Raw genomic sequence first — 23,718 nt, forward strand, 5'->3', positions numbered from 1 at the left:
ACTTATATCAATTGTTGTTGATTATTATTCTTCTCATATAGTTATACAGCTTTTTAACATTATCTTTGAAAAGTTAGAGATTGAAACAAAATTAACCTTTTATTATGGGTAATCTATGTTCATGTTAAACTTCCATTGTTTAATGAAACCTTCAAATCCCAAAAACTTTCAATTCAAATTGCTCTTGTATGAATAATCTTTTTTAAAAACTTGATAGAGAACTTTAATATGTCTATTAATTTCGAACAAAACCTTTAATTTTAACAACAAAGTCTAATATACTCAAACAACCAATAACTTGTTGGTATTTAATTTATTACAATGCATTGAAATTTGCAAAAGTACTTATCAAATTTTAATCCAAACATAAAGAGCATGGTCAAGATGGACACATACCTATATTAGTCTATTCAAATAAACAAGCACATAAATTAAAAAAAATAAAGGTTTAAATATATTAGAAATCCTTGATATATATCCAATTTATGTTTTGAGCCCCTAATAATTTTGTTGTTCTTATTACCTGACGTATTAAAAAGTTTTGATCTAGATCTTTATCGTAAGTTAAATGATGACATAGCATCATTTCAATTATTCTTTCAATATATATCAACTGTTGAAATAATGTCATCATTTTACTGACAGTAGAGACTTAATACAAAACTTTTAATATATTAAGAACCCAAGACAATAAAAAAAAATTATCAAGGACTCAAACAAAAATCAGATATATATCGCATACCTAAAAATTATTTAAGCCAAAAATAAATAAATAAGTACTCCAATATGTCTACGCTACCCTAACTACGACGTATACCTTATGCGCAATGGACAACATAAAGCAACTAATCATATAGCAAAACGACGAAGATTGGAGTAGATATTTAAGAATTTATAATTGTCGATAAAGCTTATGAAGTTACCATAAATCCATCCAAATAATAAAATTAAAAAAGTATATGAAAATTCCTAAGATACATCCTTAGGCTCTTCCATGACATCACGTCCTCAAAACAGATCAAAGAAGATTGCATTTTACCTCTTTCTCTTGTTTCCAGAAACAGCACCCTTGTTATATTTACCAAAATCATCGGTGGTGTCAGCAGTATTCTGCTTTTTCATTCCCTTCTTGCCTCCAAAACCAAATTTGGAATTCTTACCATCTCTTTTCTTCTGTTTCTTTCCTTTACCAAAGGCTAGCTTTGCCTTCCCTCCTGAACGATCCCCTGGAGACACCCCTGGCCTTTTCTTATTTGACCTCTCAAATACTTTTCCATCCTCAAAGTCAAAACCCATATCTGCATCTTTGCCATTGTCAGCATACCCACTTTGTTGCCGCTGCTTCCTCCATTTCTTAACAGATTCAATGTCCTCCTTTTTCTGCTTAGCCCTTTCTTTTAATTTCTGAGCCTGAATCTCTTTGGCCAATCTCTTGGCCTCCCTAGCCTTTCTTCTCTCGTCAGCCTCTTCCATCTTTCGCTTCTCTGCTAATAGCCGACCTTTCACCTTTACCATGTGGCCATCTGTCTTCACCATTTCTGCATAATAGTCTGCAGGTCTCAGGAAAGGGAGACCCATTGACTGAAATTTCTCAAAGGCCTCCTTAGTTCCCTCCAATGCCTGTGTGTAAAACGCAAGTTCTCGTGCCAAGTCATCATTGACATCTACTTCTTGCTCTTGATCAACATCAACAGAGAGTTTGTGTATCCATTCCACATTCTCTGGCCAACTGATGTCTCCAAGTTTATCTAGTAGAGCATCTCTGTTATACACTGCATTTTTAGATGGTTCAGTTAATTTCACATCTTCATCCTGCTCTGATTCAGATGATGACATTTCTTCTCTCTGATCTTCAGTTTCAGCCTCAACCAGTGTATCATCATTAACAGGCATTGCCATTTAACCTATACAAATATTAAAAGGAAAAAAAAAGTTCAATTTACACCAAAATAGTGGAGTCTAGCATTTATAACCATCATTTCATGTGCTAAGCAGAACTTCATTAAGGATACATGAGACAAAGAACATCTAAGGGACAGAGATTTCTCAGCCAAAAGGTGGAGAGGAGGTGATACATTCAAAGGAGTATCATAGCTTAGGATACATGAGCCAAATAAACCATATTTCAGAAATAATGTTATAGGCAGAGCCCTTAACATAATCAACATAATTATACGAATGATATATTAATAATAAATAAATAATAACTGACATAATATCAGATCAACAAAGAGAAAATCAAAATTTTCTTCTTTTAATTCAAAAAGATCAACTTATTTATATGCATAACAAATAAATTATAACCGACATGATATCAGATCAACAATGCATAAATCAAAATTCATTTTATTTTAATACAAAAATCTCAATGCTTCAAGAAAAAATAGGACGCAAAAGAACATAGTATTGTAACCAAGAACCTAAAAACTAAATGCCCTTTTGACTTAACATTAATTTGCTTTCACCAGGCTCTCATAACACAACAAATGAGAACAAACTACATGGCAACTTCTTTTTACATTCGAAAGATAAGAATGTCAGAAGTACAACAACAAGGCGCAAGAGCAGGAGAGAAACACTTGTCCCTTGAATGTAATGGTGGTATAGCTCTTGATCTGATTATTTGCATATAAATAAGAGTCCAAATGGAATAAAGCCCAAGATTTTAAACTACGAAAATTCAATCAAGCATTGAGGACAAAAAGTAATTAAAAGCTGAATATAGTGAGAAGAAAAACTGATGAGCTTCCTTAAAAGTCCCAAATAAAAATTAAATCCAGTAACCTCAACCGCTCCCCCCTCAAAGAGAGAGAAAGGGAAGAAGAGTACTACATAACTTTTGCCCCCCAAACCCTAAACTTGCTTAGCTGCTTTAACCTCATCTAGACTCGCGCAAAAGGAAATGGCAAAAGCAAACAGAATTAAACAAGCACAACCTTAATCGTTTGTTTAGAATTGTAGATGCTAATAGAATTGGTTTTTGATGATTAACCAGAAAAAACATACATGAGGTTTCGGGAAAACCACTCCAACCCCGCCACTGTTTGGTAACAATCAGGAAAACATAAATAATTCCATAAAAAAAAAAAAACACATCCAATCGAACACAGAACATGGAAAGAAAAAGTGAGGTGTGTGTGCAGCGAAATCGGTAACGGAGAAAAAAAACTGACCTAGCGAAGCTGTGAGTGCTACTGCGACGGCGGAGAAACTAACCGAAAGCGAAACTCTGTGTGCTGTGAGGTTTAGGGTTTAGCGTAAACTCGCGCTCTCAATCTAGTTTTTGTGCTTTTAAATAAATATTGTAAATTAGAAGATGATGAAGAAAGAACGGGTCGGGTCGGCCCATCTCAACGAAACTCGGATCCGTCTCAATCAATTCTCGCCATAAATGGATGGGGTTAACTTGTGCGTTTCAGATTATCCTTACTTGGGTTGGGGTGTTTAAAATGAACATCTTTTAAATATTTCTAACAATTTAAATAAAAAATTGAAAATTTTATAACGAATTTAAAGATACTCCGTAAAATATTTTAGACTTATATAAATTGATACTAGTAATTTAGTATTTTTTTCATTTTGATCTGTAAAAAGAATTCATTTTAGTCCAAATAAAATGTGCTTAAAATATGCTTAAATACATTGGTCCTACAATTTTGCATTTATTTTATTATTTGTTCATAAATTGTTTTAGATAATATTTTTTAAATGTTAATTTTTTTGTTTAAATGCTATCTAAAGTATTTTAAGAATAAAAAATAAAATAAATACATTTTATAAGGATTAAAATAAAAAAAATTACAGACAAAAAATAAAAAAACCTAAATTATAAAGACCAAAAAATATATTTAAGTCAATATTTTATACATTAGTATATTACTTTTTTTCATATTTTTTATATTATTTTAACCATAATTATAAGGAGAGATGTTAAAAGCCAGGTATCAATTTGCTATTCAATGACTACTGATAAAAACAAAATATTCACTTATAGCATCTAAAGTAGAAATTGTTTAATAGGTTGTTTATTAAAAAAGAAGGGGATCAACTTATACTAACAATAATTTTTTTAAATTACACTCTATTCTTACCATTTATTTCTATGAAATCAAAATCATATGTGATACACTAAAAGAATATTTTTTTTAATGAGGAGGGATATCTTACACTAAGAATAATTTTATTTTAGAATTATACTTCATTTATTCTTACTTTCTATTTCTGTCAATCTAATAATTATAATAAGTTACCAATTTTATTAGTTAGATTTCAATTAATGATAAGAATAAAGTGTAACTCTATGAGAATTCATCTTGGTATAAGTTATTCCTCCTTATTAAAAAATATTATTTTAATATATCACATGTGATTTCGATTTGTTCAGATTTGAGACAATTATTTATATAAACAACTATTTCTTATAAGTTCTTTAATATTTATATTAAATATAGGATAAATAATACAAAATCTTGGAGAGAGAAGATATTTTCTAGTTAAGCAACTTAATAATAGAAATGAAAAATTGATTGGATTTCTTAAAAATGAGATGACATAAAATGGATTATTTATATGAAAATTATTGGAGATATTTTTATAGATTATTTATGAGTTTTATATCGTCATTTAATCACAAATAATAATTTAAATTATTTTAAAATAATTATTTTAAAAGTGAATAAACTTATCATACATAATTGATTGTAATTAGATGATTGTATAAAACTTTTTATAATGCATAACTTTTTTCTGATTATTTATTATGTTTAAATAATGGTCATAATTGAATACGAGTTATTTTTTTTTCTTTTATTATTTTTCACTTATTTTTAATTTCCTCACACTTTTTCAATTATTTTTCTCATTTTTAATTGATGATGTAGTTGCATAATAATTAATATTTTATATTATTAATTAAGTACTATATAATAATAATAATAATAACTAAATTAATTAAACGTTAACATGTAATCAACAACATGAAGTGAGTATATAATATTATATCAAGTATTTGATGACAAAATATTTTCAGGACTATTTTGAATATAAAAACTTGCAAATCAAATGAAATGTAAGAAAATTTTTATTTTTTACATAGTTTTATTTATGTATATTAATTAAATTGACTTAATTCTAACATGATAGCTAGGCCAAATGCTATTGCTAAAGCTCTTGCCAGAAACCTCGAGTTTAATTAGTCCGAAATGACCTCACACACATGCATGCTCATATAGTCACTCCCTACTATAATTCAAATCCTCATAATGTGTCCTTCTAGGATCCTTAACCTCAATCTTCCAATGCCCATCAGACAAATTGGCACTTCTTGCTCTTCTTCTCCTTTGCACTATCCTCTCATCCATCTTCTCAGTAAGTCCACAATAGGATTTCAACTCTTTGGGCATGGCATCATAAACCTGCCACCACATGTGGTGAGCCAAGTCACTAGCAAAAACATGAAGTTCATTCATGTCCCAATTACAGTCATAATCTCTATAACACATCCACGGCTTCAAACCCAAGTAATGCATCACATACAAGTCCTCAGGAATCTCCTCCTTCACATCATTCCCTTCTCTCTCTTCAAAACTCTTCAAGTAGTTTACTTTTGTTGGCAACCTGTGCCACCACGTGAACACCTCGTTGACCAAACCTTGGTCACCACCATTGTATGATTTCACCTCCAAACTTTTCTTCATCAAGTCCTCAAACATACACGTGGATGGTTCAATGACCATTAACCCCGACTTGAACAAGGAGAAGTCATTAGGTGAAGCAGATAATTGAGGGTAAGCAAAGAGACCATCAATGCTCTTCAAAACTAGAAGATCAGCATCTAGGAAAATGATTTTGTCATACATGGTGAGTTGCCATATACGTAACCTGCTATAGTTCCACTCGTTGTATGAACCCTTTTGGGCATAGGGGTTTAAGATACGTTTGATGCGTTTGATCTTCCACCCTGCAGCTTTTAGACCCCTTATAGATTTGTAACCAATGGATTCATCAGCAAGGAGGAGTAGGTCTAATTTGGTGTAGTTGTTGTTGTTGTTGTTGTTGTTGTTGTTGTTGTGTTGAAGGATGCTTTGTGCTAGAGCTATTGCACCACACACATAAGCTTCTGAAGAGTGGAGAACTGTCACATAGGCTAATTTTGAAATGGTGTAATTGTAATTCAATGTCGCTGGTGATTGTGACATATAGCCCCTCCTAATTTCCTCCTTACCTGCAAATGATAATAACCAAAATACCTTAATTCTTTATTAATTTTTTGGAACCAGAATGATAATAACCAAAATGCCTTAATTCTTCATTAATTAAACTTTTATTGTTACGAACCATCTACAATACTTCTTCTTTAAGTCAAGCAGAATTCATCGTATTAATATTCATATATAATAAAAAAGGAACATAGGAAAATGGAATCCTCTACAATATATAAGGTTCTTCTTTATTTTTTTATACTTTTCTCTAGAGTATATGTGGGGAAATGACAAGAAGAAAATATATATCAATTCATTTTGAAATTATGTCTTGAAAAAAAAATTAGTTGATTAAAATTTGACCAAAATAAATAAATTAGATATGTTATGTATATAGTTCATTGATTGGAAAGAAAATATACCCGTTTCTGCATAGCCAGGAGCAATCTGGCAGGAACCAACAGGCATAAGCATTTTGTTTCTGAGGCTGAACAAATCAGGCTTGTACACCCAATACTCACCTGGTTGATGCAACAAAAGGTCATCACACTTGAAAATATCCATCATGGGATCACATGACCCAATAAACACAACATATACAGGTTCATAAGCATCCAAATTATTCACCCATCCACTATCCACTGCCAAATTAGCCACCACCAAATTAACTTGCAACTTAAACACATCCCTTTTTCCACATGGAACTGTTGCCACCACCACATTGAGATCTCGGTACTCTTCCCAAGTTGGCATTGGCAAATCAGGGCACTTTGGACCACCCCATTTTTTATCTTCATCAATCCACACAGGGAAAAAGTCTTTCCATTTCAAGCTCTCATCAACATGATCAAAATCAACGGACACTATTTCCACTTGAGGGTGTAGTGCATGTAGCTGCTCATATAGACCACCATCTACTCTTGTATCAACATTAACTAGACCTACATTGATCCTCTTGCTAGCATAGTTTTTCTCTATGACTTCAAACCAAGATGGCTTTCTTTTATCTACCTCAAATTTGTTTGTGACATTGGAGACTCTTTTTGGCTTCATTGAAAGCAGAGAGAGCAAGAGGCCTATGGAGAAGAGTGAGAGAATGAGAAACGCTTTTTGCTTAGACAAATGAGAAGAGGAAGAAGACTTGGAAGCCATAATTTCGTTCCAAGTTTTGCATTTGTGGAAGTTCTATAATAAGGATATATATTTATATTCATCAGATTCTAAATCCAAATTAACTAATTAAGTGTGTGATATGCTTCTCAAATAATTATGTATATAGTTATGGATTTAATTTTCGTGTGTATATAAAATAGTATTTATTGAAAAAAAAGTTTATCTTTTAAATGAATCTCTTTATTTTAAGAAATTAATCTCTCATTCGGCTGATAGCCTGAAAAAAAAAAATCTAAATCCAACTTTTGTATGACAGTATGTTAGACTTAGAGGTGCTTTCTGTCACGCTCATGATCGACACGTGCACACAATATTTTATTAATTAATGAACAAAAAAATCCTTAGGGAATGATTCTATTTTGTTACAGGGTATGGGTAGATTGTTTGACATAACTAAAATAATTGATGTATTCTTGGTAAAATAAAAAAAATGTGATAAGTACTAACCAGTTGTGTGTTAGAGAACCTCAGTAGTATTCCAATTACAGTTTTTCTTCTTTCATTATCTTTTTTTTTCCTTTTTCTATCACATTACTCATTAAATATCACATTTTCACTTCTTTTTTTTTTTCTTTTTTTCTCTTCCCTTTCTCCCTCTCTTTTTCTACACCCATTTCACACCCAATCATGTGCTATGAGACTATGAGAGAATCATGATCCATTGATAATATATTTTCTTTTCCGCTACATTTTAAGTAACCATAATTGATTTCATATAAAACATCTTCATCAACTTTAAACAGACCATTTTTAAAAAAATAAAAGAGTCACCAACATTGTAAATATTTTCTTTTACTTTTGAAAGAAGGGTAAGGGAGGCTTCTTTTCCTTTGGTTTAGATGATAATTATCTTCTATAGGAGAAATTTTTTGTTTGATTCGAAATAATACATGTAAATATTGTGGCTGAAAATTACAGTGCATACAAGTGACGGCAATTGTTTGATAATGCGTAACTATTTCTTAGGGGGACTGGTCTCATATGATGTACCTGCATGATACGCCACAAAATTGCTGATTATAACCTGCTAACTAATTTGTTGCAAAATTAATTCCCTCCTGGACCTGCTGTGCATGTTGTGAACACCAATAATCCAATCTCATGTTAGAAATCCAACTGTAAATATTGACACAGTAAGATGACATGTGATTGACATGAACTAAGGATTTTATGTATGTTCTTTTTTATGGACTCCAACCTAGTCATTTATGCCATTATCATAAAACAATTACCATACGATTTAGGGTTAAACAAGGTTCTCAATAAATATTTATAAAAATATGCTACACATTAAATAGATTTTTTCTTATAAAGTATCAAACAGTTTTAAAATTTTATTAAAAATTATAGATTAGTAGTTTTCATATGTACAAAGATATATTGAATAAAATATCTATTAAGAATTATTCTTAAAGTAACTTAAAAAATACAATTATTTTTTTATAATTTTTTTAAAATATATATATATATATATATATATATATATATATATATATATATATATTGATTTTTTAAAACTCCTAATCACACACACACACAATTTTTTATAATTTAATTTAAATTAATTTTAACTAGTAGAAATTTAATTTAATTAACCTCCGTAATTCATTCAATTCAGAAATTTATAATCAAATTTATAGTTAGTTTATAATATATATTAACATTTTCCTCTACACTTCGTTATAATCAAATCATTATTAGACTAAATTTAATAATCATTATGTACGATCATTTCACTACAAATTTTACGCACTAAAAGCATTGGCAAAACCTGCGTGTAACTGTTAGTTCGTACCAGATACATTTGACGAAAAATAAATCAAACTTCAGCCATAACTTCAAATTAATTTATACAGCCTTTGTAAAAATTAACTCGTTTAACTTTTTCACAAGTTGAAATACACAAACTAATTTCACCTTGAATAATAAGTTTATTTTACCTCCTTAATTTTTGCCTGAGTGCTCATTAAGAAATTTATCCAAACTATAGTAAATTTTTCTCTCGTACATTTTATTGGAATCAAAACGTGTTGACACTAAATTTAATTATATAATGTGTACAATCATTACACTGAATATATGATTTGTGAATATTGTGAGAACCTGCCCATAATTGCTGATTCAAACACACGGGAAGAAAAAAAAACGACGCTTTTTAAAAGCTGAGAAAACAATTTCTAACCACTTGAACGCCAACTTCGCGCACGGATAAAGGGTCTCAATTGCAATCTTCAATACAGAGCTTGCTTTCATTCTTTCACAGAGTAATTAACTGGACCTGACAGTATATCTCATTATTGTGTATATTACTACCACGAAGCCCCAAACAAACAAGAAGAAACATATACATATATGATAAGTGTTATGCATACCTTATTTATATATTAAAATCATATATTAAAATTATGTAATAATTATTTAATTTTTTTTATTATTTCTTTTGTGTTAAAACAGTAAAAACTTAACATTACTTGTACGAATTGGTATGTTTGCCAAGAGTCAACACTACGGTAATTTGAAGAAGAAAAAAATTATGCTAATTCAATTCAACCTCGACAAAGAAAAATGAAATAGTGATTTTATAAAAATGAAATAGCAAACTCTACAACAGATGGCATAAAAAAACCAACTGAATGTTGAACTTGACATATCTAGCCAGGAGCAGGCTGCATTCAGATCAAACTAATGGACATTGATCCATTCACAAAATCTGTCTTTTAACCAGACGCATTCTTCCTTGCAGCATATACCCTATAAGCTGCCAGCCCAACTACGACCACCGCAGCTCCAACTGCAATAGGAAGTAATGAAGTAACATTACACGTTGAAACAAAATTGAGGAAGCATAAAATAGAAAGATGACAGTTTGTTTATTAAATCAAAGCTCCGAATAAAAGCCTATTCTACTTTTTGACAAGTCTATACAATACTCAATGAAACAAGAATGACAAGAACATAAAGTGGCTCTGAAGGCAAGCTTGAAATGTATGGCTTCGGTAACTCCCATTTATTTACTCAATTACTACAATTTGATTTTGATGATTCATTGGCTAAATAATCCCTAAATTCCAAGCAACAATCTACCGAACAAGAAATCACAATAACACGAAACTGAACAGCTCGGATGAAAAATGAAAAAAAAGAAAGAAATAATGGAAAATAATAATAAACACTGTAGATACAAGTGTAATGGAAAAATGACATACCTGAAACAGCCATAAGAGATCGATTAATAAGCCTGTGGTACTGCTTGCGGCTTCTTCCAGCTTCAGTTTCTGGAATGCTTAAATGAGGATGATCAGCAGCCGTTACAATTTTACGAAAAAGACTGTTGAAATCTCCTAACTTCACACTGATGGGTATAGGAGCCTCTACTCCCATATCTTGGCTAACCTACAAAATACATTGACATGTCAAGTGACATTGCAATTTATCCATAACAAATTAGTTGCTTGAAAATTTCTCAGCATCAAGCACACTTGTTACAATTTCATATGCTAAGATAACAGAATAAGATATTTAGTTGATAATCTGTTCAAATACTCGTTGCTATACTTTTCAATAATTCAGTGTGAATATAAGACTATTTTGAATTTGCTATATATTGCTTTTCAGAGTTTGAATAAAATCATAATTTCAAAACGTGCCATATTCACTTTTAATAGTTTCTTATTTAACCATCCAATAATTATGTACAGTATATCACCCTCAATTATGCACACAACAGTGCAAATGAAAATTCAATAAAAATACCCTAGTTGACTCCTGTATAGCCATTGGAAATGAATCCAGATCATCTTTAGCTGCAACTATCAGGCAGGGCACCTCAAAGCCAGTATCTTCTCCATGGCTAGCAATTTCAACCAACAGTTCAGACGATGTTCTCCATGAGGATTCATCAGACCTTAAATGAACATCTTGTCAGCGATTATACAAACAAAATTTTCCAAGCATGTAATGAGTTGTCCAAACCACATGATCATGAAATGATAGTTAATTAAAAATACAATTGACGAGTCACCACTTTAATCAGTGACTTTTTAATACATATCATGCAAATATTGAGCATCCTACTTTTATGTTGTTTAAAACTAATGTTTGTAAGTCGCAAATGTTAATTTATAAAGAACCCAGAAATTGCTTCTTTCAGCTGTTTTAGGAAGTTCATCCAATGAACAACAGATTTCTTCTATGTGCTTATGAATTATGATGCTGAAATATAGTAAGTATATAAGCTAAAAATATTTTAAACAAATTATTTAACAGTGAAATTTATCCTCTACTGATGCATATACTAAAAGAAAACAGAAAATAAATATGTGGATCATTGGAAACTTAACAAATGCGACCAAAGTATTTTTCATACTATTTCTGTAACAAGGATAATCTATAACTTATATCATATAATGATCTTTAATATCAGTGGTCACCTGTCATGAACAAAAACTGCAATGTCACATGAGGCCAAAGACTCCTTATTGGACAGGAGCTTCCTCACTCCATCTTCAGGAATCTCTCTCAGAACAAGATATTTTTTGTTTTCCTGCAAATGATATAATAAAACACATTTAGAGAAGAAACAAAAGCCAAGACATAAAATGAATACAATCGAAGCAGGGGCTGGTACTGGAACACATGGGAGAGGCTAACTGGTTTTGCACAATAAGTAGTAGCATTTGTCAAATGTCAATCAAGTATCACTTACCATAGAAATATCAACTACATTTACAGCATAATGATCTTCAGTGGTTGGATTGTAACTTTCAGAATATGGCCTGCATTATTGATTCAACAATGATAAGGTATATGGTGTTGGAAGTTATATTAGAAAGAAGCTTCAAGGTAACATAAAAGAAAAATACCTTCCAATAAAAGAATTCAATAATGCAGATTTTCCAGCCTTCCTAGGCCCAAAAACAAAGCACTGCAAAACATTTCTGTCTGAATGCTGCTTCTTGCGATCCATGCGTCGCCTCCTAGTCACACGAATAGCAGATGATGGATCACCAGGATAACCAATGTATATCAGATTCTCCACACTAAAAGTTGGGTTTAGAAGTGTCATAAGTGCCCACTGTCCAGAGAAAGTAATATATTTGTTACAATAATGACAATTCAATGAAAATAAAATACTATATGCAATTAAAAGGTACACACCAGATATATAGTCATACATACATATTACAGGAATAGATAACATTAATGGAGCACATAAAACTTAAGCAACCTTGATTCTCAATGCATACAAATTAATTGAGTGATAAAACTCCCAAGCAAAGCCCGCAATTCTTCTAAAACTAACATTCAAAAAAATGCAGGGAAGAGAGATAAAGATAAGAGACTTGCGCACCTCTGACAAAAACGCTTCTAGTGATAGTCCTCCAAATGCATTTTTTTCTGCAGCGTCCTCATATGGAATTCCAGTCCAAGGACTGCAATTCAAAACAATAAAATATCAAATAACACTGGCAAGGTTTCTTATGGACATTCAGACTCGAGAAATGCATAAATAGAAAAATGTCATAGCTAGAGTTTGTAAGAACATTGAAGAACCAAAATTAGAAGTATAAGCTAAGTTCAAACTCTCTCATGACTTGTGGCCTGGTTTAACTGATTAACAAAGCCAAATATGAGCCAAATTATTTTCACTGTTAAGTTATCTAACCTGACTGTTGAGTGTTTTACTATATTGTAAGCAAATAGCAGGTTTCAAGATCAAAATAGAACATTTAATGGAGAAAATGTTAGATCAGACTCTATTACTCAAACCCCAACAGAAATAAAGCAGTCCATCGGATAAACTCCAAAGAGGGTTGAGTGTTGAGAAGATAAGATATTTAAAACAAATAATCTATGAACAATTCAGAAGACTTCAAAACTTCTGAAGTAAACCAAGAGAAACTCAGAAGATGTGGCCTCAATTTAAAAAAAATACAAGCTACAAGGAAGTACAAGCTTAGATAAATATGTGTGCAGAGATGAGTAACAAAGAATAATGCCAAAGAGGATGAAATAATGACTACTCATCACTGAAAAGAAATAAAATGCATCTTTAAAAGGTCTAGGCACTTAAAGATTCAAGCCAGAGGAGTCATAAACAAATACGACTATGAAATAATCTCTCTTAACATCTTCTCGTTGACATACCAAGTTCTTCAAAGTTCATCCACTGAGTGATTCTTAAAGTGAACACCTTTTATCTTCTGTAACCCATTGTAAGCACTGTGAGTGCTAGATTTGTGTGAAAGTCGTTAGCCTAAAGAGGCTTTCAAATAGCAATCAATACTGGTGTAATAACCCAGAAGAGACCTAGTGATAAAAGAACACTATGCTTTTGGCCTGAGCCCTGAAGAGTCTATTATGAACAAAGAGTACAGTTGTAACCATGCAGAGACTTCCTACATGGTAAAAAGACAGTTGAAGATAGGGAAAATCCCACCAGGTAGGTGGGGATTAGACATAGGCCAGGTGGACAAGGATGAATCAGTGTTAAAATCTTCCGACTATTTACCTCCCAATCTTTACTCTTTGTTGATTGAAAAGCAATTCTGATTGGAGTCGCTTATATCTGATATAATTTGAAAATAATTGAAAGCTCTTGTTTAACATTGGTTCAAGTAAAATGTTAAATGATTCAAAAAATTATTCAAAATGTTTCTTGATTAACTTGTATAAAGATATCCTAAGGTTCAGAATATTCTTATAAATATTAAAAGTATCCTTTTATTCAAACCGGAGAAGACTCGATCTTCTCAGTACTTGTAATCTTCTTTAGTGCTCTTTTGACCTTCAAGCTATACTTGAGAACTAGCCCAGGAGCATAAGTTTCAGGTTGCTGAATTTACCTAGGGTTACAATTCAACCCCTCTTGTGATCAGTTCTGCATCTTCAGTAAATAACAGATCCTCATAGCATACATGGATTTGAAAAATAACAAAATATGATAAATTCCACATCACAATGCACCCATTACCAATTCAAGAAGAAACTAATGCAAAGCAATCTACCATAGAATGGTGGATAATAATATGACAGAAAGCAATCTACCTTTCCGGGGCAGTAGAAAATAATTCTTCGATTTCACGAGGTCTCAACATCCCATCCTGAAGGAACAAAAAGTATTGCCCAATTTCAAGAAGAATTCGGCAAGGTACCATTTGTAACTTGCATAAAAAAAAAATCATCTGAGTAAATATCTGAAAATAAGAATTGACATACCCCATCACTATCAAACGCATCAAAAATTGCCCTCAAAAACTCAATTGCTTCATTTGTCAGCTCCACACTCTGCAGACATCAAAGTCAATCTTGATCAGAAGACGACAAAATTCCTAATCATCCACAGATTATTTTCAGACAGGTATAAAAAAATTTCTGTCACTCACAATGCACATAACATGTCAGGTCACAATTCATCTCCAAAGAAATACCTGATCAGGAGCACGTTTTATAGGTGGAATTAGATCATCAGCAAGCTTGATATCATCATTATATCCAAACTTCCTGAGCACAGTCCATGTTGTCTCAAGACGCCCTTTTTCTATGAAAAGGGCATGAAGAAATAAGAATCCAGTCAAAGTAAGTCCACGTTCATTCACCCCTTCAGACAATTTTTCTTGTACAACCTTCTTTACACCCACAATTTCAGATGGTTGCAAAGGAGCATTGAAACATTTAACCTGTTGAATGGTTTGTTAGCTTTTTCACAAATCATATAAACAAACTACCTTACCATAACATAATAGAAATATTTTGATGCTTAATAATGTCATCTTAAAAGGGGAAATGCAACCTGAAAGTCATTCAGCTCAGCATCACTAAGGGCACCATCTCTGTCATGATCACAAAGGATAAAAATCCGCTTCAAGGCTCGCACGCATCGAGGCTTTAGAGTTTGTGACTCTTGATCAAATAATGGAGCTGTTGGATGAAGCACGGCCTTCTGTGCATAGTAGAAAACTTCGGGGACCTTCAACAAGAAAATATAATAGCAAATTGTATGAAACAAAATAAAAAATATAATTGATCAGAAGTTTAAAATAAGATGTCAAAACAAGTAGTTTGATTGCAATGGTTAGTATAAAAGATACCTGAATATGCCTAGATGCTGAACACTCAATGCAAGTTTCAATCTCTCGGAACTGTTGCATTATTGGTGACATCACCTGTTCTAGGCTCACCTGCTGATTCTCATCTCTCAAATCAAGCTTACAACCAACTACTATAACTGGAACTTTCACCTGATCATTAAATTCAAAAATCTACATCATGCATATAAACACTAAGATGAAGAGATGTATGCAAGCATGAGCACAAGAGTAGATTTTTTCACATGATAAAAGAGCATAACTGGTTTTAACAATTTGCAATAATTTATTTGGATCTTTCCCCTACCATTCATTATGAATATTTTTATTTTTTGTATCCTTTTTCCCCTCAATTTCTAAAAAATAAAAAAAGGAGCCTCAATTTAACATATAGCCACTGGAGAGGCAAAAATAAAAAAGAGCAGAACCTCTAGTTTGCGAAGATGTGGAAGCCAAAATATACTAAGATTTTCAAGTGTCTCAGGCCGATCACATGCATAGGTAAGGACAACTGTGTCAGCCCTCTGCAATTCTTCAGCAACTTTATCACTATCCTCAGCACTGCATTAACAACAACAACAACAACAATAAATAATAAACATAATAGAATGGACAGATGAAGACATTCAGATCCCACATAGCAAAAGATAACTTGTGCATGCTTAGCTGAAGATTAATTTTGAGAAACGAATTTTTTTTCCTTAAAAAAAAAGAGATTAATAAAAACTTCGTACCCCATTGCCCAGAGGCTCTTCGCTATGCGAAGGTATGGGGGAGGGATGTTGTACGCAGCCTTACCCTTGCATATGCAAAGAGGCTGTTTCCGGATTCGAACCCATGACCAACAAGTTTCGAAATAAACTGAATCAATATATAAGCATAAAATTGCATTTCTAAGAGATTACAATGCATATAAAATGCACTTGTACTTTAATTTGGCAATAACTGATCAGTAAACAGCTCAAAAACCAAATAGCCAAATTAGTTTCAACTTTCAAGGAAGAACATTCGGGAACAAAGGCTAGCTCCAAAGTGAAACATCAACTCCGAAACTCCAATAATAAATAAATCTACTCGAATCACAACAATAAACAAAACCCAGTACCGCTATTCAAAACGTTCCACTCGAATCCTAACTTGAAATAGAAAAGGCACTAGCGTACTCGAACGAATCGCACGTCCGTCGCTAAGGAATATCTCAGGAGTATGAAAATATCAGAGAGTTAAAGTTCGGTACCGGGAAGAGGTGTCGATGATGGTGATAGGCACGCGATCCGGATACAGATCTTCAGGCAACCGCGTGGGAGGCAACACCGGTGGTACATTCACCGGAAAGTTTTCGGCGGCGGCCGTGATGATGAGGCTAGATTTTCCGGTGCCCTGGTCTCCGGCGACGACAATCCGAACTCCGGTACGGCTGTGAGGATTGACGGTTCCGGAAGTAGCTTTTGCCATGGGAGCTGCGAGTCGAAGCGATTGAAATCCGTAAACGGAAGCAGTGAGGTAGTGTCTGTTGTTGTTGTGTGGCGAAAATTAAAACCCTAACCCTACCCTAGACGGTGGCCGTCTGGGCCCTTCACTTCTTCCGCTGTTAATATTTGTAAGCACCGTTACGTTACTTGTCTTGCACCTCAGGGTAAGGGTACCCACACTACACTAGCACGAAATTGCCCTTTTCAATAAACGACTGTCGTTTACCAAGTACCATTACTTTTTAGTCGTTTCTACGCTAACTTTGTGTGTATCTGCTACCTTTTTTCCTTCAACTCAAGTTATATATATATATACACACAAAATAAAAAAGGCAAGCTTCTTTAGAAAAATAAAAAATACTAATAATAAAGTAATGTTTCTTTTAACAAAATTGAATGATTATATATGAAATCTTATAACCTTACAGAATTTTACCCTTTAACTATAATTGAGTTCACATATTTTTTATATACATCTTGTGGCCTTTTGTTACCTTATTTATAATGAATTAACGTGAAATATTCTATAATTGTGTACCAAATATTATTTAATATATGTACTAAATGAAGTTTAATTTAGTTAGCGGATACTTCAGTCTTTCCAATATTATTTTGGATGAATAAATTATTTTTTAACAAAAATAATAATCACTTAATATATTTAGATCTATGGATTGACATCTTTCTACTGCTGATATTTATTCATATTTGCTAATAAGTGATTAAACTCATGAATCATATCACATCATGTTATATCAATCTTTTAAATATACTAATCAATCTTTTAAATATATCAACTCATGAATTTACTTTATAATTTTTACCTCTTAAAAGTTTAGTCTTTACCTATCAATTAAGGTATACTTTATTTCATACCATAAAAAAGCATTGATTTTTTTCTTTGATGCCTCATACTAATAGTTTTTATGCAAGTATATATGAATGAAAAATAAAATGGTATAAATGTTGCTCATTTTGAAATATATTAGCAGTAAATTGTTTAAAAAAGGAATTTTACACAAATAGTGCAAAACAATAAACTAATGGCCCTTTCTGTGATGATTGCATCGAAACAGATTGGCACACGTTCGTGGATTGTGATCAAGCTCAGAAACTTTGGATGGAATCTGGCTTATGGCAATTTCTTCAAGCTTTGTCCAACAACTTTGATGACATAAAGGGGATTATTTTTCACATTCTGGGTTCCTATAGCAGTGCCAATATTGACAAATTTGTTGCCTTCATTTGGTGTATTTGGAGACAAAGGAACGAGAAGCTTTGGGAAGGAGTCCAAAAGCCCAGCCATGTTGTTACACAACTTGCCTTACATTACCTCGACTGGAAGCAAATTCATTGTAAAGAACCACCACTGCACACGCAGCAAGCTAGCATCAGCAGAAATAACTATCTCTGGATTCCACCCACAGACCATTACTTGAAATGCAATAATGAAGATGCAACAATGATGAAGGACACAACAAATTTTGGCATTTCAGCATGTATAAGGGACTCCTGAGGGAGGTTTATTATTGCTGCAAGAACTCAAGTCTACCAAGGAGATCTGACACCTCAAGAAGTAGAAGCATTGGCTCTCAAATGGATTTCGAGTTTGCACTTATCATAGTGGAGACAGATTGCAAAGAAAACGTGGAGGCTTTAATCAAAAGGCACTTCACAAACAATGAAGTTGGAGATACACTACGGCGCTACCTAGATATTCAGAATTTGTTAAACAACTGTGAGAAACAGTTCATCCGTAGATAAGTTAATTTTGTACATCTAGATCTTTTGCTAGTCGACTCACGTCTTTGATTTAAGTCCTATTTGTATTGAGTCTATTATATTACATGAAATGATGAATTTTTACCTTAAATAGTCAATTGGTCATTCATGATTTTCAACAATTTTATCTCTCTTTGTAACATTTCTTATAACTAAGGAAGTTTAATTCAGCTGGTTAAACAGTATTATAAATTTCAAATTCAGTGGGTTGGGAGAGATAAAAAAATAATTAGAATCCCATACATTTAATATAAAAAAAGGTTAATAAAAATATAAAAAAAAAGAGCCTAACGGATCAGTTATCGTGGTCTAGTCCAAATATGTAGGCAGGCCCAATTACACAATCGCGTCTACACGTGCATGAGAAATAATCAACGTAGAGAAGAGAGCATGAGTTAAAGAAAACAACGTTCAAGTGAAAGGGAGGTATTGAAAATCACGAAAATGATGTCAGGAAATTACACCTCCATCGATAGCCAAAAGGTTTCAGGATCTGTACCTGTGAGTCTTCATCATCAATCCTTCTTGCAATTCAATTCATCTTCCATTGTCATTAATTTCTATATATTATATTATCATCACAGTTTTTATTCTCAATTTCATGCAGGCTGTTGATCCTCCACCCTTCCAATTCTCAGGTCACTGTCATAGTAATTTATAATCTTGTCTTTGTTATTGGACAAACAAAATCATAAAACTATGTTACATGGTTCTTAAACAAAGTTATAGTGTATATTTATAAATTACAATTCGGGTTTCTTTAGACATATAAGGTTGATACAGTGGTTGGTGCTTATAAAATAAGGTTGTGGGTTCGAATCCCTCTAAGTGACATTTCTAACCAAACTAACAATTTGTGTTTCTTTGTTTTTCTGTGTTAAGCACTGATTTTATCATTTTTTTGGTTTGTCAATTACTTTTGTATTGATTTGTGTAGATTCAAATCTTCAGACATTTCCTCCATCTGGAGCACAGGGCAAGATTGGTGGTGGCTCGAGACATCCACGTGATGTTGATGGTATTTGATGATCTTGTTTGTTTATGTTTTATACATATAGTTATGTTGTAATTGATTACTTATAATTGCAACAAGAGTTGTGTCACTGTTTTTTATTTGTGTTATGTAGATACGTTTTCAAAACCAGTGTCTGGTTCTGATGAACCCCAGCAGCAGAGTGGTTGGTTTAAGGCTTTCTCACTTGCTTCTTACAAACCATACTTTGATGTTGACACTATAGATGTTCTAGACAGGATTAAAGACTCACTCTATCCATTCAATGGAACATTCAATGAAAAAACTGCTTCCCACCCTGATTTGTAAGCTCGCTTGATTCCTTGTAATTGTTGCTTATTTAACTGACAGGTTAGTGGTTATTAACATTACACTACCAACACGATATATAGTTACATCATCTTTGGTAATTCTTATGTTTTAGTTGATATTTATTAACGGGAAGAGTGAAGTTAATGGTTAACATTAGCATTAACCCCCTTTGTCCAACTTGGTTGTTGTTGATTCGTTTCTAATAATTTGTGCTCCACTTAATCGTGTGATAGTTTTGTTTCATTTCTCATGTTATTTCATTGTAGTATCCTATGTGTGTGTTTGGATTGGTGGTGAGTTGATCTCACCATAATTTTTAGAAGCAGCAAATGGTTGCTTTTATGGTGAACTCACCATGATTTTTGCACTCATCATGATTTTCTACTGCCAAACCAAACACATTATAAATACCAAGGTCTAATATATTTGAACTTTGGAGAACAAATACTTATTATTTTGCCATAAAAAGTATTTATCTGTGTGACAACACATGATTTGGATTTCACTATAAATGTGTACAGGTATGGACCGTTCTGGATTTGCACCACATTAATATTTGTAGCAGCATCTATTGGCACATTTGTGACATACATAGCTCACAAACTGAAGGACCAGGAATGGAACTATGACATAAATCTGGTGACTTGGTCTGCCGGCTTGTTCTATGGTTATGTCACCATTGTTCCTCTTTGTTTGTATGTAATCCTCAAGTACTTCTCTGTACCATCGGGCTTTGTCCAACTACTCTGTCTCTATGGATATTCCTTGTTTGTCTTTATTCCAGCACTGGTGAGTTATTGCTTCTTAAAGTTTCTCTATTTCAATATAGTATGAAATTTGGCGGAGATATAAGATTGTTTTAGTGGTAAAGGCAGAAGAGGTCGTGAGTTTAAATCTCCCGCTAACAAAAATTAACAATATTAACAACAAACATTTGCAGTTAAAAAAGAATATGAAATTTAACATTTTCCTTTGTTTGGTGCAGTGTATGTCTGTTGTGCCATTGGAGATATTCAGATGGATGGTTGCTGGTGTGGCTGGGTTCATGTCAGCAACTTTTGTGGCACTAAACCTCCGAGCACATATTATGTCAGCAGGTGAAAGATGGGTTTTGATTGTTGCTAGCATTTTTGTATTGCAGTTGGCTCTAGCTGTCGCATTAAAGGTCTGCCTCTTCACAGTAACAGTATGAGAGTAAAGTAGTATTATCATCATTCAGCATCAATGAATTGTAGATAACGAAGAGAGAACTTTTTGCTGTTTTAAATTTAGTTATATAATTTGTAGGTGAAATGCGGTTATCAGATTAAACTGTCATTTAATTCATTCATGGCGATATAGAGGCAAATAAAAATAGTTTGTACGTTGGATAACTACAGGCAAATGTTTGAGTCATTTGTTATATTACATGTCTAACATGTCCTTCTTGCAAGAACCCTTTAGAGTTGACATACGGATACAAGCTCACCAATCTTGTGCTAAAATACATGAGAAAATTTTGTGTGAAAGTACTAGCAAAGTATTCTATAATGAACTACATTGTGAATTTCACTTATTATTTTTAGCCTCTCTCAAAATATGTTGCCAAATCACATGAGCACTGCAGTATTTTGATTGAATCATCGATTTAAGCAATGGTCAAACTAGTTGGCGGCGAAATATGCAAGATTGACCAAGAGAAATCTGCATCACAGCCTCTTCAATATAGGAAATCTTTGCACTAATTCCCACCTCAAACTTATTGCCAACATATATTACTTATTTCGATATATTTACACTCCACAATCAATGAAACTGAATAACTTTGTAAATATACATCCATGGCATAGATGGATATTAAAGTTTGGACCTTTGGCCTTGAGCTTTTCTCTATAAAATAATTACAAATAAATTTTTTGAAAGATCATTTATATCAATTTTTTTTCAAAAAAAAAATCATCAACTATTAATTTTTTCCCTTTTGAGCTTAAAGAAGGATTTATCATATTGATAGATTTTAGAAGAACTGTACATGAGATGAAATGACTGAGATCTGGAAAAAAAAAGGAGAAAAGAAAAACGAGAAAGGAACAGATTGCAAAATGTAAATAATATGTCACATTAAACTATTTAACTCTTTATATTAAAGGAGGGTTATTTAACTCTAAAATTTACAGAAATGGTTGTTAAGTCAGTGCATCAGTTGTACCGGATATCAACATAAATGCATAAAATTGACAGAGTTCATCTATATTATATAGAAAAATTAAATAATATAATGTTATAGATTTTTATAACTAAAAATTAAACAGTAAAAAGTTGATTGAAAGTAATATTTATAATTTAAAGGAACTCCTATTATTTAACCATACCTAAAGAATATAACTTTATGTTTTGTAGGCAATGCAATGCCCCTATCTCCGACCTATTTTTATTTTGGCAGAATACCACTACTTGGTAAGATTACTACTCTATGGAACCCACCAAAACGTAGTAATAAATTAATTGGAAATGATGTTCATCATAACAACTCATAAGTCACAAGATCAACTTAAAAGTAATAACAAAGATCTCATGCAACTGCTCGAGCAAAAGAAAGGAGGCTAAGGATGGAAAGATGCCACATGCCAGTCCAAAAGAAGAAATAGCCCTTGTTAATAAAATACGTTGCTCGAAACCTTAAACCTAGCAAAACCTAGCAAAAGATGCTTCTTATTGAATCTATTGCTTCTTCAACAGCCAAATATGTTGGTTTTGAGAGGCACTTACATTGTATGAAAAAAGAAGATACCGGAGATAAGGTAAAAGGAAATCCTAGTAGCCCTAGGAATATGCTTTGACAAATAATGAAGACATTAACACTCTAGGTTATTTTAAGTATGTGAAAAGGGCAAACTAAAATCAACTAAAGGAATCCTGAAATTGAGGATTCCACGTACGGACAAGGTTAGGTTAATTCTGGATTTTTTTAAGAGTTAAAATTGACCAATAGAATACCACCGGCAAGAATTGCCATTAAGATAAAGAGTTGGTTGGTATCCAATAATGTGTACATTTCATAATGCACAAATTCAAAGCTCTGATTTATGAATCGTCCTTGTATGTCTGGTATAGTTACATGAAAATTAGCTGTGGGACATTTAAAGATTGTCTAACATGAACCGTGATTCAGAGTAATTATTAACTAGGTTTATTATAAGCACTTAAATCAACAGTGAGCATGTGTGTAAAGATATTATTTTAGAAATCAATAGATTTTTAATATGGCTTAAACGATGCTACACGAGTTAATTATTGATTTAAACCTCAGACGGTGTACTGTATGACATTACTAATTGATTGGGACATGAGCTTGAGCATTGGTTCACTAAATCTCCTTGATCTTTCTTCTTTGTGATCAACAAACCTATGTTTTACACATGTAAGAATGAGAAACAGATATCTCTATTTTAAACTCAGCATTCTTCTCCACTTTCTGGTGTGTTAACATCAAGGGGTGTCTCAAATCTTGATCTTCATTATCCATCTTTTGCTCAGAGAAGCTACTAAGGAAGAATAGTATGGTCTTTGAAGATAGTGGGGAAAATCATGTCAATTTCTCAAATGGGGTGTCTCTTGGTGCTCATACTAGTATTATTAAGCAGTTCTTGTTTAAACCATGGAGCATTAGGTGCTAGACATGGAAAAGAAGTGGAACATAC

General features: G+C 32.6%; 4 protein-coding genes across 4 annotated transcripts; 1 reads left to right on the plus strand and 3 right to left on the minus strand.

The window, feature by feature from the left end:
* Window positions 1-877: 877 nt before the first annotated feature.
* LOC100805013 (probable rRNA-processing protein EBP2 homolog) lies at window positions 878-3,417 on the minus strand. The gene is made up of 2 exons (NM_001254110.2): window positions 3,174-3,417; window positions 878-1,904 (listed from the first exon to the last, which is right to left on the minus strand). The coding sequence occupies exon 2, from the start codon at window positions 1,897-1,899 to the stop codon at window positions 1,036-1,038; it is 864 nt and encodes a 287-aa protein (NP_001241039.1). The 5' UTR covers window positions 1,900-1,904; window positions 3,174-3,417; the 3' UTR covers window positions 878-1,035.
* Window positions 3,418-5,012: 1,595 nt separating this feature from the next.
* Window positions 5,013-7,360, minus strand: LOC100818347 (putative UDP-glucuronate:xylan alpha-glucuronosyltransferase 4). Its single transcript, XM_003535293.3, has 2 exons — window positions 6,623-7,360; window positions 5,013-6,223 (listed from the first exon to the last, which is right to left on the minus strand). Exons 1-2 carry the CDS (start codon window positions 7,350-7,352, stop codon window positions 5,232-5,234), a joined length of 1,722 nt encoding a protein of 573 aa, XP_003535341.1. The 5' UTR covers window positions 7,353-7,360; the 3' UTR covers window positions 5,013-5,231.
* A 2,571-nt stretch (window positions 7,361-9,931) lies between these two features.
* Window positions 9,932-17,213, minus strand: LOC100805555 (mitochondrial Rho GTPase 1). Its single transcript, XM_003536033.5, has 14 exons — window positions 16,698-17,213; window positions 15,889-16,021; window positions 15,464-15,613; window positions 15,166-15,342; window positions 14,804-15,052; window positions 14,592-14,660; window positions 14,421-14,476; window positions 12,724-12,805; window positions 12,236-12,447; window positions 12,079-12,148; window positions 11,804-11,916; window positions 11,127-11,277; window positions 10,580-10,766; window positions 9,932-10,164 (listed from the first exon to the last, which is right to left on the minus strand). Exons 1-14 carry the CDS (start codon window positions 16,913-16,915, stop codon window positions 10,091-10,093), a joined length of 1,941 nt encoding a protein of 646 aa, XP_003536081.1. The 5' UTR covers window positions 16,916-17,213; the 3' UTR covers window positions 9,932-10,090.
* Window positions 17,214-18,603: 1,390 nt separating this feature from the next.
* On the plus strand, window positions 18,604-21,426 carry LOC100818884 (protein YIPF1 homolog). Its single transcript, XM_003535294.4, has 6 exons — window positions 18,604-19,215; window positions 19,322-19,352; window positions 19,652-19,732; window positions 19,842-20,031; window positions 20,560-20,827; window positions 21,024-21,426. Exons 1-6 carry the CDS (start codon window positions 19,159-19,161, stop codon window positions 21,228-21,230), a joined length of 834 nt encoding a protein of 277 aa, XP_003535342.1. The 5' UTR covers window positions 18,604-19,158; the 3' UTR covers window positions 21,231-21,426.
* The last annotated feature ends 2,292 nt before the right edge of the window (window positions 21,427-23,718 follow it).

The sequence above is a fragment of the Glycine max genome, chromosome 10 (assembly GCF_000004515.6).
Source record: "Glycine max cultivar Williams 82 chromosome 10, Glycine_max_v4.0, whole genome shotgun sequence".
NCBI lineage: Eukaryota > Viridiplantae > Streptophyta > Magnoliopsida > Fabales > Fabaceae > Glycine > Glycine max.

Bases quoted from the DNA above. Each gene is read 5' to 3' on its own strand.
- LOC100818884 (XM_003535294.4), top strand. From the start codon at position 19,159: ATGATGTCAGGAAATTACACCTCCATCGATAGCCAAAAGGTTTCAGGA. The intron at 19,216-19,321 runs GTGAGTCTTCAT...AATTTCATGCAG, and splicing joins AGGTTTCAGGATCTGTACCT to GCTGTTGATCCTCCACCCTT. The intron at 19,733-19,841 runs GTATTTGATGAT...TGTGTTATGTAG, and splicing joins ACATCCACGTGATGTTGATG to ATACGTTTTCAAAACCAGTG.
- LOC100818347 (XM_003535293.3), bottom strand. From the start codon at position 7,352: ATGGCTTCCAAGTCTTCTTCCTCTTCTCATTTGTCTAAGCAAAAAGCG. The intron at 6,224-6,622 runs GTATATTTTCTT...TATCATTTGCAG, and splicing joins TCCTGGCTATGCAGAAACGG to GTAAGGAGGAAATTAGGAGG.
- LOC100805555 (XM_003536033.5), bottom strand. From the start codon at position 16,915: ATGGCAAAAGCTACTTCCGGAACCGTCAATCCTCACAGCCGTACCGGA. The intron at 14,661-14,803 runs GTATTTCTTTGG...TGATGTCTGCAG, and splicing joins TAAAACGTGCTCCTGATCAG to AGTGTGGAGCTGACAAATGA. The intron at 14,477-14,591 runs GTATGTCAATTC...TTGTTCCTTCAG, and splicing joins ATGCGTTTGATAGTGATGGG to GATGGGATGTTGAGACCTCG.
- LOC100805013 (NM_001254110.2), bottom strand. From the start codon at position 1,899: ATGGCAATGCCTGTTAATGATGATACACTGGTTGAGGCTGAAACTGAA.